Here is a 14,220-nt window from a genome sequence, read left to right as displayed (position 1 = left end):
ACACACATTTATTTCAAAAATCAAGCATACATCATATTATAGTGCATGTATAAAAATGTGCAATAATAGCATAAAACATACATTCACAAACTTTTGACATTATTAGCCTCAGCAGATTACCCTATCAACTGCTCTTAACAATGTATCGGCGTCTCAACCACCTCCCATAATACTCCAGCATCAGCTAGCCGTGTGCAGAATAGTTGAGTAATGACCCACCTAGTTAGGATATTACTATTAAGATAGTGTGGCTCCACCCAATAACACCTGAATGCTGGTTAGTTTGGCTTCTCGAAGGACTCCATAAATTAATATGAACTTTTATCTCTTTGAGTCAAGTGTATATCATTTCCTATAAAGTTCCTAGAACATTAATGTAAAGTTTCAATTTCGACTGGCCACCTTACACCAATGCTCAACGAATAGTCTATAATGAGAACTCCAACGTCCACTGGTCGCTCCCACTAATACTCTAGTGAACCTTAATTTGAGTCCATCTGCTAAACCATATAAGGAATCTCTAACGTCGACTGGCCACTTCCCATTCTTTAGCATGAATCGGAAATGGAAGCTGTGGGAACCTTATGCAAGGTCCGTCTCCCATTTGAAAATTTAGTATTAGGGTTTTTAGTCTTCCTAATCAATCACGTAACTCTAGAGCTTGTCTTAGTTTACTAGACCAGACCGATCAACTCTCTTGGTCTTGACCACTCGGCCTACTAGTACAAACTAAATTAGCTTTAAAACCATGCGAATCAAACTCTTAAGCCCAACCAAAGTCCGTTACGTAATTTTAGAAAGAATCACCTAATCTGGGCATACAACCCTTGGCATGATCACATTCAGGTTTAGTTAAGTGTCTCGGTCGGGTCTAACAGTAACCAATTCATCCTTAGACACGTGGCTATATATCTAAATTCGATTAATCCATTTAACTATCTGCCCTAAGTGATCATAGAATAAGATAAACAATATTCCCATTTTAATCTTATTTGGATGGTCAATCTAGATTTCCATAATAAACATGCAATAAATCCAAGCACAAATCATGCATCTAGGATATTAATTGCATAAGAAAAGAATAAGGAAATAAATCTAAATATGTTCTTCCCATGGTGGCTCCCCGCAAAACAAGAAACAATAATTTATATGTCCTAAATAATAGGAATTGTAAAAATATCATAACTTCTAAATCTGTGAGGATTCTTCCACCACCACCGTATCTACAGTTCGTTGTTCTGCCTTGTGCCGCCATCGTTGCAGCCAAAATAACCATAGTAAGATCCTCCGTTGTCCGCTTCGCTGTTGGAATCCACTGCCATGTTGTCTCAACATCTTCGGTTTAATTCATAAAAGCTTAAAACAAATTTACATCCATCTTATGCTTCCACTCACGAAGCGTACAAGGAATCTAATGTAAATAATTAAACTTTTACAATCGATCCTATAATTCCTCACAAATAGAACTTTACAAACCATCTAAACCAAAAATATCACATACATTTGAACCACCATAAGAGGCTCGAATCGTAGCTGCAACTTAGAATCATGCAAGTATGATCATCCATCAAGAAAATCACACAGAACAATAGCACAGTGTGCGGCCATCCGAAACCCTAACATTAGTTTGAACTAACTCCTTGATTAGGCTCGTCAAATTCTTTACTGATTTATATCGAGCACATGCATATTATATGATACGGCTCTGATACCACTGCTAGTTTCTATACCATGATATCCTAGGGTTTTTAAAAATTTAATACGTAGCGGAATTGCCTAGGACCATCAATCATACGAACATGCGGGAACTCACGCAATCGGTTCATTGGGATACCTCATTTTGCTGGTAGCGATCTCCGCGAGGTTAATGTAGCGTCTGGTGGCACGGGTTGATCAGGGTTGTCTTGAATCTCAAGAGGAACTGAGGATGATGGTTGATCCTCCTCAAGCCTTACTCAGCTATGTGTCCGCGGTGGCATGCACGAGTCCGATCGTCGTCTCGGTTGTCACCGGCCTTTACCCGATCTTCTCCTCCATAGCTCTTTCGCTCTCTTTATGTCTTCGACTGTGTGGGCAGTCGATCATGTGTGTCTAATAAGTTCTTATACACATCCAAAAGTCTCATCGCATATGTTATATATGAGAATAAATAGGTCTAGCCCAATTGAGCCTTACTTATACTCATATCTAGACTTATAATGGGCTGAACCAACCACATAGAGAGTAGGTACCAATATATCGGGTGAGAATGAGGCCAGAGGAGGGACCTAGAACATGTTTGACCCGGCTCATAAAATGACCATAATGCCCTTGCAAACAAATAGCACATTAAGGCCATTCTGACTCTAGTTATTACCACTATGTAAACAGAGCCGCACTTCAGAGTTAAACATTGAGTTAATTACAAAGGCCTGTTGTATCGAGCATAACTCTTGTCCTTGACCTGTAAGCGTCTCTACGCAACACCCGTAATCGAGGTTGGGTCCCATATGGCTATCACCTCCTTAATTACATCTTATCCTTGCGGTATCTCGTCCAAAAGGTGAACATCCCTAAGTGTCATACTTGTTTCTCACTGGCCAATATGAGTTACAAATATTCCAACACTCGACGTGACCCGAAGCCACATTACTAAGCGCTTAGCTTCTGGATGATCAACTAGGACGACCCAAGGGGGCGATTAGTCTGAACCAATATTAGTCGGCATAGATTATGTATTGCATATGCATATCCCAACTAACTATTACCATATGGCCAACATACAAAGCTATTGATCCAAGAAAGACCTCATCCACGGTATGTCAAAGCATAGGGTTCTAGCTTTGTAAGTTCATATACATATGCTCAAGATTAAGAGCATACGAATACCTTACAATAGTATAAGTATATGATTCCTCTTTGTGATAGCGTTCATGAGTCATTTCTACGTGGTCCTATTCAATGCTAGCCACTTGCACTAGCTCTATGAGTTCAAACCCCGTCCGATGACCAAGGCAAGCCATCCCCACATCCGTAGGAGACCCTCAAGCTATGACCTTTACATGATGAAGTGTCTAGCTTCATCAACTGGTTATGAACATTTAGATCTCACTCAGGGTATGTCAAAGTATAAGGTTCTAGCTTCATAAGTTCATCCACGTATGCTCAAGATTAAGAGCATATGAACACCTTACAATAGTAGAAGTATTTGATTCCTCTTTTTGATAGTGTTCGGGATTCACTTATACGTGGTCCTATTCAATGCTAGCCACCTGCACTAGCTATATGAGTTCGGACTCCGTCTGATGACCAAGGCAAGCCATCCCCACATATGTAGGAGACCCTCAAGCTATAACCTTTACATGATGAAGTGTCCAGCTTCATCAACCGGTTATGAATATTTACTTTAGGCTTAAGTATCCACGACTTACACCTTTCGCACGTCCAGGTATATCCAACATGTGCATAAGTCCTTGATTCAATGGACCTTATACACGCACATATCATAAAATACAGTATATTTGCTTAATTAATGAAAAATACACAATGTCCATAACCGAAATATCAAGGCACAAATAGTCTTTAGGGCATACTGTACTGAATTAGCTCCGACCAATAACAAAACTAAGCAGTACAGTGGACCAAATCCAACAACTCCTTCATGGTTTGCGGAGCTAGATGAAGAACCATTCTTCCTTCAATCCGCGTTGGTCCGCTTGAACTCACCATAGACCTTGACTCCAGACTTGCGAGGGGCGAGAAAAAATTCCCCCTTGTAGCAATAGGGGTTCCGCTGAATCTGTAAAAATGGTGGAACACTTTCAATGAGTAGTTCCTCCCCTGCAGTTTGCAATGGAGGAAGAAACATAACCAAATCCTCTATGCGTTGGAGGAGAGTTGACTGGGGCCAATTATGTACGCCTTGCATACGTCTACCATGTCTAGGTGGAGCGGGAAGCGGAGCCCAATGGAGATTTGGTTAAGCCAGATTACTATCTCCCTTGGGTGGGCTTGATCTGGCTTCTCGTGGGGCTCAAGGAATCGAGGGTACTTTATGTCGGAAATAAAATCCTCAGTGATGGCCCTCATGAACTCATCCTAAGAGATCTTATTGACCTTAAAGACCTTCCTACCTCCGCCCTTAGATAAGGAGATCCCTTCAACATCGGTGTTGGTGGGGACATTGAGGGTGGTCTTGGAAGGGTTGTTTCTAGCCATTTGAGTCGGTGATGGGGGGAGGATTGAGGAAGAAGGCGATGATCTCTAAAGAAGTAGTGAGAGAAAGAAAATTGGCAGAGCTTCAGCTTTTGATTGCAAGTAAGGATGGAAGGCTGAAGGCATTGGTATTTATATTTATAGGCCTCAGAAGCCGGAGGGTTCGGTTGGCTAGGATGTCGTGAAGGTAGCAGTTTCATCACTACCGCTTTGACAAGCTGCGAAGTTGAAGCATCGCGTGATCAAATGGCTAAGGGTTTCTGTGGCATCGCTAACTGGTTCGCGGGCCATACCCCACAACAATCCGATCGCTATTTGGTTTTTGATATGGTGGCATTGTGATTGTTGTGGGTATGGCCTGCGAACCAGATAACGACAAGTGGCAGTCTTATCCTTGTGCACACACGGAGCACGTGCTCGAGTATAGGGCCGGTGTTAGGGACTAGGTTTTGAGCTCGACACTTGATGGGCTATGAAGGCCTTTATAGCCCGCTAAAGGGCAAAGATCCGCTGGGCTCAGCGGAGCCCACTGAGGGCCCGATTGCCTAGGTCAATGTGGAGTTCGAGTATCTTTCCTGATTTAAGAAGTATGATATTCGTGCAATTTATCGAAAATTCTATTAAATAAGGTAATGAATATCTTCATGATCATTTATAAATATCAATGTATGTCCATTGTCTATGAGGGATGTATTATTGCTCTCGTGAGTATCCTGGTTAACTTGAGAGTCGAAAAGGAAAAAAAAAACCACCTTCTTTTATTCTAATTTTGCAGGTTATTCGAGAGCACGATGATTGCACGTGGATTCAACCCGAATAACAGGTCCGTAACAAGTTCCAACTAATCTAATTCGAGCCGAGTTAGGTCGACTCTCTAAGAAGTAAAATTCTTATAGCATGGATTTCTTGATTCACAATAATTGAATCCGAAATCTTGCTTAATGAACAAATACTAAACCACCTGACTAAGCCAGGTTGGTTACATAAAACCAAATTAATTAGCTGTTGAAAAGCTAAAAAAATTAAATAATAAATGGAATTGGGAAATTTGAAGGCAAAAAACCCGACCAATTTGTCCTTTAATGGGTTAATCTCAAATTGCCCCTATACTTTCGACAGAGACTCAAAGTGCAAATCCTGTAGGTTGAGTCTTCTTAAAAATGGCCATGTAGTTTGTGCAATTATCATAAGTTTTCCAGATAATTAAACTCTTGATATTTATAGATCGATTCATTATTTTTTTTCTGGTAAACGTTGGAATTGCTGATTGGTTGATTCATTGAACTCATATGAAGATCGTGTAGCCTCATGAAACGCGTACATTTTAAAACCCATCCTAATTGATAGGAGCAAACTTGATCTTTCAAATTTTTTTCCGATAAAATGACATGAGTGCCTGAACTAGTGAGTGAATCCAATTCATCAATTCTGTGGCGCCTACAGGTTGGGTAGACTAGTCGAGAAAATTTCACAAACTGCACGGAGCGCATCGGCGCAGCTCAAAGTGTAGGATGGAATTGAGACTATGTGCAAACTATGGGGAGCAGAATAAAATTATCATTATTTATTAATAACCCTTTGGAAAAAATCCCCTTCCTTCCTCCCTCGCTCCCTCACTTAAACCCTAATAACCCCTCTGCTCAAAATCCTTTCCTTCCCTGTACTAAACTCTCCACGAGCATCAACTCTGACGAGCTTCGGATCGCAGTAATGGCCGCGCCTTCGCTTGACGAGGAAACGTCGAAGAAAGTGCTCCGTCAGGTCCTCAAATCTGCCCTTCTTGTTCTCCCGTGTCCTTCCCTTTCTTGTTGAATGTTCGGGCTTCTCTGAATTTGTCGGTCGATGATTGACTCGCAGGTGGAGTTTTATTTCTGCGACAGCAACCTCCCGAGGGACAACTTCCTCAAGAAAACGATCAGTGAGAGTGAATATGGAAGTATCCTTTTTTGCTTAACCGAGTAGGGGTTCTCCAGGTTTCTGACTTAAAGCCAAAACCTTCACTCTTCCAAGAGATGTTTCGGTGCATTGTTCGTGATGGCCATGTTTGATTCAAGTATTGCCGTACTATTATGAAGTAGTGTATGCGTGCGGGAATAATTTTTTACGATGATTTTTCTTTCACCTGTTATATGTTGAGCTTAACTGTGTCATAGTGGTTAGCTTGGCGTTAATTTGTTCATTCACCCGTATGAGAAAACACCTTGGTTTGGGGAACTTGAAGCCTGAAGAGGTCCCTGAGGATACGGTTCTGGCAGTTGCCGTTGTGCTTAGGAAGTCCACTTCTCTTAAAATTTCCGAAGATGGTGAGTTGAAGATAGATTATAAATATGAGTGTATGATTCTATGATAGTTCTTGTTACGTGATAAAGCAAGTGGCTTTGAGGCACTTAGGCTATATGAAATCCCTGTGGTTGTGACATGAATCTCATGACATTGCTTATTGAAAGAGGATGTAGCATTTTTATGCTGGTCATGGTTTAGTTACAGACCCTTCTTTTCCCTCATTTTCAGGGAAGAAAGTCGGTAGGGTAACTGAGCTGTCAAAGGCTGAAGAGGTGATCGAGCAGGTGGATGTAAGGACAATTGCTGCATCACCACTCGAGTATGATATGAAGCTGGAAGATGTGGAATCATTTTTCGCTCAATTCGCAAAGGTGTTGACTGCTTTATAAGATATCATCTTTTTGTAATTGCTGACAGTTTGTGATTGCTTTACTTCTTAGTTGATTGCCCTGAACACAGAGATTATAAAAGGCTTAAAAAGGTGTGGGTTTGACTAGTATGTTTGATACTCGTGTCTAGTTCACAATGTTACTACTTTTCCATTCCATCTATTGGGCAAGTCCTGGGGTTTGGGTGGTGTCGTTGGGGGAGGGGGCTGGGAGGGGAGGGGATGGAACCAATAAGTCTTGTTACCCAGTAATTCTAATTCCATCCTCTTTATCATTTGATGGTTGTGTTTCTTTGAATAATGCTATGTTCTCTCTCAAAATCTGGAGATGGTTTATTCCAGATTAATAGTGTGAGGCTACCTCGCCATGTCGGGGACAAAAGATTATTCTGTGGCACTGCTTTGGTCGAATTTTCAACTCAGGAAGAAACTGAGAAGATTTTGAGTCAGAGTTTAGCTTATGGAGGTGTTCAATTGGAACTAAAACCAAAGTAAGCTTTTCTCTTTTGTCATTCAAATATTTTTATGCTGTCCATCTATTTCTCTATTTTTTTTCCTGTCATTCAATTATTCAATGCATTTTCGTGTAAAACTGAAACTGAATTGAATCTGCTTCAATTGAATCCCCGATCCTGTCGACATATTTTCCTTTCTTTTGTCATTTAAATACTTTTGTGCTACAGAGTGCCCTTGCTGCCACAATCTAGTGAGATTCAGCCCATTATCACTTGGGGGGGGGGGGGGGGGGGGGGGGGGGGGGGGGCGGGGGTGTTGAGGAGGATAAAACGGACTTACAAAATTTAAAAAAAGAAAATTTTTTTCCTGTTATCTATTCCTAAATTCATTCAGTTAACTGTTCAAGGGATTGTCAAAATGAAAATGAATTGATCTGCAGAGTTTGGAGCCTAACCCAGTCAATATATCTGCCCAGCATGCTAAGTGAAATGTAGCATTGGTGCTATGATAGTTTACTAAATTCTATCTATTTCAGGTCCATAAGAGTAGAAGCCTAATATAGGAAACTAATGTTGTTATCCCATAGTTAAAATTACTTAATTGATGAGATTGGTGCCATTCAACGGGAAATTTGTGAATAATAATTCTATGCATGACAGATCCTTTATTGGGTTAAATTTCGATGAGTGATATTGTTGCGTGATCAACCAAGGCAAGTAGGTTATGTCTTTGCATCTAAGAGGGAGGATAACTTGTGTCCTGGTTTTAACTTTCTATACTCATTTAGGAAGGAGTTTGATGCTGAAAGAGCGCAAAAGATAGAAGAGTTTCAGAATACCCGAAGGGGTTCAAATAGCAAGAATTCCAGTCCTGAACCAGAGTAAGACTTTAATGCTGGATGTATAAGTTCACATTTGGTTGTAGTGCTTCTCTTATACAACGATGTATGAATTTCATGATAATATTTGCTTTCAAATTTCACAGCTACCCCAAGGGCTTAATTGTTGCGTTTACTTTAAAGAGCAAGGAAGAAAGAGCTTTGGCTGAAGGGAATAGTAATCAAGAGCAAGCAAATGCTGACTCAAGTGCTTTAAAGGCTGATGGAGAAGAAAAACTCTCAAAGAAGATAAATGAAAGGAAAGATAACAAAGAATCAGAAGTTTCTGATAAAGTTACTGACCAGGAAAACGAAGAAAATGTTGACGGAAATATTGGTTCAGATCGTAATGATGCAGAGAGTGAGCAGGAAGAGAAGTCTTCCGAAGTTCCCTATAACGAGGACAAAGAACGTAAATTAACTGCATCTGACTACAAGAACGACCAGAATGTTGTATTGCGTGAAGATTTGAAGACTCTTTTTAACAAGTTTGGAACTGTTAAGGTACTTAAATATTGTTATTTTTTATTTTTATTACTTAAAAATTGAATTTTCAATGGCTCTGGTCCCTTTATGCAAAAGCAAATGCAAATATTTTCTGGCTCAAGTTAACCTTATAAGGAAGATGTGCTGGTTGCTTTGTTCATGAACGTTATGTTTTAGAAGATGCCTGTCTTTGTGAGAGAGGCAATGGACTTATTCTATGTTTCTACCTAACTGATTCTTTTTTTTCCGTGGATTTTCCAAGTTTGTTGACTTCAAGATGGGAGAGAAGTCTGGTTACATTAGGTTTGAGGAACCTGAAGCAGCTCAGAAAGCTCGTGCTGCTGCTGTTCTTGCTGAGGAAGGTGGACTGTCTGTGAAGAATTTCATTCTCACTTTGGAACCTGTGACAGGTAGGCTGTTGTGAACTTTGACATTCTGTTTTTACCTGCTTCGCTGTCATGCTCTCTCTCCTATGACGATCTTATTTGAAAAGAAGTTCAAGAGGTAGTTACAGGTCTCAGTGGATTTTCTTGTCTCGACTATATACATGTTCTTTGCAATTTGAATTGGTGCATTTTCTTCTGCTATACTTAGTTGCAAAAAGTAAGTTACGGGTTTCATATGGAAAAAGTGAGTTTATGAGGTTACTCGAGCATCCTTTGCCTTCCAGTTAGTCTGATAAAAGCTCCTTGCATTATACTGCTATCGTGTTTACTTGTTCAGGGTTTTACATTTGTAGACTAATTTTGTGGATAGTATATTAATGGGGGGCCGACGGTGGTCCTACCTGAAAGTTCACCTTAATTGGCTTTTCTGCCATATAATTACCTATTCTTACGATATCGTGCGGCAGGCGAGGCTGAAAAGGAGTATTGGGCTAAATTCCGTGGTAACAAAGATAAGCCCCGAGATAACAGGGGTAACCGTGGAAGGTGGGCATGAACTTTCCCTTTTGTGGCTTAATTATATTTCATGAGGATAGTTCTCAGTCATATATGTTGCTTTATAGTTCTATATCGATCTTACAGAGCCATGTAATTTTCTTGTCCATAGGGGTGGGAAACATTTCAGAGGTGGAAGACGCTCTCGCTCAAGGGAAAATGACTTTGGATCCGGCCGCCCAGATAAAACCCAAAAGGTTTCCGAATGAAAAGAGGGTTTGCTGGAGGATCAGTTTTGTTAGAAACGAAAGGGGGTTATTTCACCGATATAGATCCGCCAGTTTTTGATTGTGTTATTTCCATTAGACAGCTGCTTCAAAAAATGCTACTTAGTAACTTATTCACTATGTTAATGTGATAATATATGTTACGTATTTCTCAGTGACGTTTAATCCCTTCAGACCATTCCAAAGCTCACGCTTTTGTGGGTTTCTTCTCTAATGATAAGGGTCGTGTTTGGTAGCCATGAATTAATAGATAAAAAAAAAAGAACGAAACGGAATGGAATCAATCATACAAAATGCAATTATTTTGATTGGTTGATCCAATTTCATTACTGCCTACTGATTTGTGCTACTATCAAAATGTGTCACAATTTTATTCATAATCACCGAAAGAAAAAACAAGGTTTGAAAGGAAATCCATGGCCAAGGTCATGCAACGTGGTCAAATGCACACTCTACGGGAGGAACGATGTCGATGGCTGTTTAACAAGGATTTCATTTCAGTATAGAGAAACAATCCCATCGGGCAGAAAAATTTCTGCAATAATGCTGTAATTTTTAATTATTCCCTCTTATGTCTAATGTGCCCGTGTCGTCTTCATCTCTGCAATCGCTATGAAGGAAGAACACAGGTGATCTCAGGGTAAGAGTTACAATTTATATACCTAATAAAAATTAACTGTACAAGTCAATCACAGCTCGAAACAATATGTTGAGATACGTTATCCATATGAAAAAATTGAGAAAGAAACCACAAGTTTATATGAGGCTTGAGTCCAGCAACCTATCAGCTTAAACTTTTGGGTTACAGATGGGCTCAAGTTTGTGTATGCCTAAGTGAGAATTTTACATGGTATCAGAACGGGTTATGCTTCCGCGCGCTCGTGTGGGCTCACACCATGCCAGATTCTATTTCGAGACAGCCAAAAGTGCGCTTCATGTTAATCAGGCCCGAGAGTGGTCCGGTCCAATTTCGAGGTAGCTAAAGGTGCACCTCTAATTAGGCCCGAATGTGAAGCTCGATACTAGTTTGATATTTGTTCCCCTTACACGAGCACGGAAAAGGACGTCCAGCTCGTGGTCAGTTATTAAGAGCGGGTGTTTAAGGGCACGTGGCATGTGTTGGACCACATATTGCCACGTGAGGGCGGGTGTTGAGATACATTATCCCACATGGAAAAATTGAGAAAGAAACCACAAGTTTATATGAGAATTAGGTCCAGCAACCTATCAGTTTAAACTTTTGGGTTGCAGATGGGCTCAAGTTTGTGTAGGTCCAAGTGAGAATTTTACACAAGAATAGTCGGGTTCTATTATGTTTTCAAAATTCAGGTTAAGCAGACTTGGAAAAAATAACGAGTAATCAAAATCTTCTTTGGATATCTGATCCCAGGATATTTTCATATTTGAAGCGAGATATTTTGTACCTTGTGGATAAGGATATTGCTTCCTTTATATTGGAGGATATATCAGGAAGATTTGACGCCAAGATCTTCTTGCTTCTGCCTACGAATAGACTCGTGCATTTATATAGAAGTACCCCAGAGGAATTAGGAGCTAGAAAATCCGCTCTGCTTTTGCTTTCTTTTAGCTGCACGTGCAGCATGTTTGTGATAGATCGGGGAAGACCGAGCAAACACTACAATCTGAGCAATGTCGAGGAGGTCAGTACGCTGCTTTTATGCATTGATTAATTGATACGTCCTGCATATTGTTGTACCAGAGCCACACTCTGTGGCTTGTTTAGGCATGTTGCTCTTATATTAAAGACAACCAATTTGATCAACGTGCAAATATGTTGTGCTCCCCTTATAATAAAGCAAAGTCTCGGATTCGAGTCTTTTGAATGAAGAAAATTTACACGGAGAGAGTTTTTACCCCTTAACAGGCTGACTCGGGATCGAATTAGATTAGTCGGGATCCATTGGGCTTTCAAATACCGGGATGCATACTGAAAAAAAATTCCCTAATTGGTTTGTTGATCTTGCGATACCAAAATTGTTTATAACAAAAGTAAGGGCACGCCATTAGACTGTAAGTAAGAGCTCGAAAATTTCGTTCGCTAGACTTGCGAGTCCAATCATCTCAGCTTAGGGATGAAACTTGAAACTAATAGCCGGCAAATCGTTGTCCCTGAGTTCATCATCTGAGATGCACACTCAATTTAATGTCAAATTGATCTTGGCGAAGTAAATCTTTTAAATAAGGTGGGCGTGATGTCGGGATGGTATGGGATGATCAATGTGAAAGAGTGTCGAGATTTCAAACTCTAAGGATATAGATATCACCACCTTATAGAGAGAAAGTCGGGGTAGAAACATTATCACAGAGATACAAATATCACCACTCTAAGAATCGTGTAGCCGAATCACCACTTTGGGAGACTAATTCAAGGATACAAAAACGATGTTCACCACTCTAGGGAAACTGGAGAGATACAAAACGTAAAGAGTGCACAAATCAAACTTCAATATTATTAATCAAACAAGTCTTTCTCTTACAATATGAATAAATCCCCATTTAGGACAAACTATCTAGACGGTTGGATAGAAAAATAATAAGGAACTTCCTAATGTAAAAAGAAAACTGACATCTAAGATACTCTCTCCTAACGCAAAATAGGAAACTATGATTCTCTTCCTAAACTCAATAGTAATGAATATATTCCCTTTCTACAATGATATCTCCACTAAATATTGCAGATATTTGTCAAGCTTGGGTTGATCCAACGCATTGTGGCACATTCTCCCGCGTCATACTCCCCTTGTTGGAAAAGACTCGACCTCGAGGTTTCGTTGATCTTATCTTGATCTTATCGAATAGAGAGATTAATACGCTTCTACTACTTTCTTGCTTGCCACTTAAATGCCTTCTTATCTTTGCGAACTCTTTCTCTAATTCTTCGTACATAAAATTCCACACATCTCTTAGCCAATGAACACTTTCATTGAATCTTTGCTTTCTTGATCGAGTCACGTGCACTTCAACCAACTTTGGCAATTAAATAATGAAAAAGTTTATCACCTCCAATATCCATTAATGCGGATTTATTGACGACGAACGTCAGTTTTCCTTGATCATCAATTACAAATTATGTAACTTCTTCTTGATCTTCATCTAGATATATATCGAAAACTGGATCGGCTTCATCATATGATATGTCCTCGACGTGATATGCTGGCATGAAACCAAAACTTCTCATTGGTAGATCTTGATTCCATCAGTTGACTTGACGCGTAAATGAATTGTCACTCGATTCAGAAACACGACCGCAATGAAAAGGATTGCCATCCTCTTCATCGTTATCAGCACCACAAGCTTCGTAATGCTCGAGACTCTATTGCAGCCCCTCAATCTGACGACACAACTCCGCCATCTCCAAATCACGAGCATCACCTTCCGAATGATTCTCTACAATGCCCCCTCGAATAGGATTCCTAGCCATGCTCTGATACCAAATTGATACCAGGCTGTGATACCAAATTTATGTCGAGATGGTATGGGATGATTGATGTGGAAGGGTGTCGAGACTTCAAACAAATATTAGTTATCACCACCTTAGAGAAAGAAAGTCGGGGGTAGAAGCACTATCTTAGAGATACGGATATCATCATTCTAAGAATGTGCAGCCGAATCACCACATTGGGAGGCCAATCCAAGGATACAAAAACGATGTTCATCACTCTAAGGAAACTCGAGAGATACAGAACGTAAAGAGTGCGCAAAGCAAACTACAATATTATTAATCAACCAAGTCTTTCTCTTAAAATACGAATCAACCCCTAATTATAGACTCAAGACAAACTATCTAGACGCTTAGATAGGAAACTAATAAGTAAGGAACTTGCTAATATAAAAAGCAAACTGACATCCAAGATATTATCTCCTAACGCAAAATAGGAAATTATGAAATTCTCTTCCTAAACTCAATAGTAATAAATATATTCTCTTACTACAATGATATCTCCGCCAAATATTCTAGATCTTCTATGGGCCTGGGCTGATTCTACGCATTGTGGCACATGCTCCCTAATGAGGGCGCTATGGTACAATAGGCAAAGAGTGGTGTAAAATTTACACCACCACTTAGACCAATCCAAATCAAGAATCGGGTCAACAGATAGAATCATTGCAGCGGTGCCCCCTAGACTTTATATCATGACCAGGATTAAGCCCAAGCTTAATCCTCAACCTTGGCTCGATTACGGCTAATCAAATGACATTGCGAAAGTATGCAAAACTTTGAAATAAATAAACACTTATGCTCAAATCTATATTTAAAACAAAATGACTTTATACAATCTGTTTGACCATTCAGAGCAAACTATGATATATAACAACACAGGCCTTTCAACAAAACGTCTATACAGG

General features: G+C 39.9%; 1 protein-coding gene and 1 long non-coding RNA gene across 2 annotated transcripts; both read left to right on the top strand.

The window, feature by feature from the left end:
• Positions 1–5,787: 5,787 nt before the first annotated feature.
• On the top strand, positions 5,788–10,030 carry LOC116192779 (la protein 1). Its single transcript, XM_031521420.1, has 10 exons — positions 5,788–5,955; positions 6,052–6,130; positions 6,348–6,497; positions 6,706–6,848; positions 7,208–7,356; positions 8,109–8,201; positions 8,306–8,702; positions 8,947–9,094; positions 9,538–9,616; positions 9,738–10,030. The coding sequence occupies exons 1-10, from the start codon at positions 5,905–5,907 to the stop codon at positions 9,832–9,834; spliced, it is 1,386 nt and encodes a 461-aa protein (XP_031377280.1). The 5' UTR covers positions 5,788–5,904; the 3' UTR covers positions 9,835–10,030.
• A 1,297-nt stretch (positions 10,031–11,327) lies between these two features.
• LOC116192225 lies at positions 11,328–12,784 on the top strand. Its single transcript, XR_004154028.1, has 2 exons — positions 11,328–11,513; positions 12,552–12,784. It is a non-coding gene; the product is annotated as an uncharacterized LOC116192225 (long non-coding RNA).
• Positions 12,785–14,220: the final 1,436 nt, after the last annotated feature.

This window comes from Punica granatum, chromosome 1, assembly GCF_007655135.1.
Source record: "Punica granatum isolate Tunisia-2019 chromosome 1, ASM765513v2, whole genome shotgun sequence".
Classification (NCBI taxonomy): domain Eukaryota; kingdom Viridiplantae; phylum Streptophyta; class Magnoliopsida; order Myrtales; family Lythraceae; genus Punica; species Punica granatum.
Note: the sequence above shows the minus strand (reverse complement) of the source record. Positions and strands in the feature narration are given on the sequence as shown.

Excerpts from the sequence above, each read along its gene's own strand:
- LOC116192779 (XM_031521420.1), top strand. The coding sequence starts at position 5,905 with ATGGCCGCGCCTTCGCTTGACGAGGAAACGTCGAAGAAAGTGCTCCGT. Across the intron at positions 5,956-6,051 it reads CGAAGAAAGTGCTCCGTCAG|GTGGAGTTTTATTTCTGCGA; the intron begins GTCCTCAAATCT and ends ATTGACTCGCAG. Across the intron at positions 9,095-9,537 it reads CACTTTGGAACCTGTGACAG|GCGAGGCTGAAAAGGAGTAT; the intron begins GTAGGCTGTTGT and ends ATCGTGCGGCAG.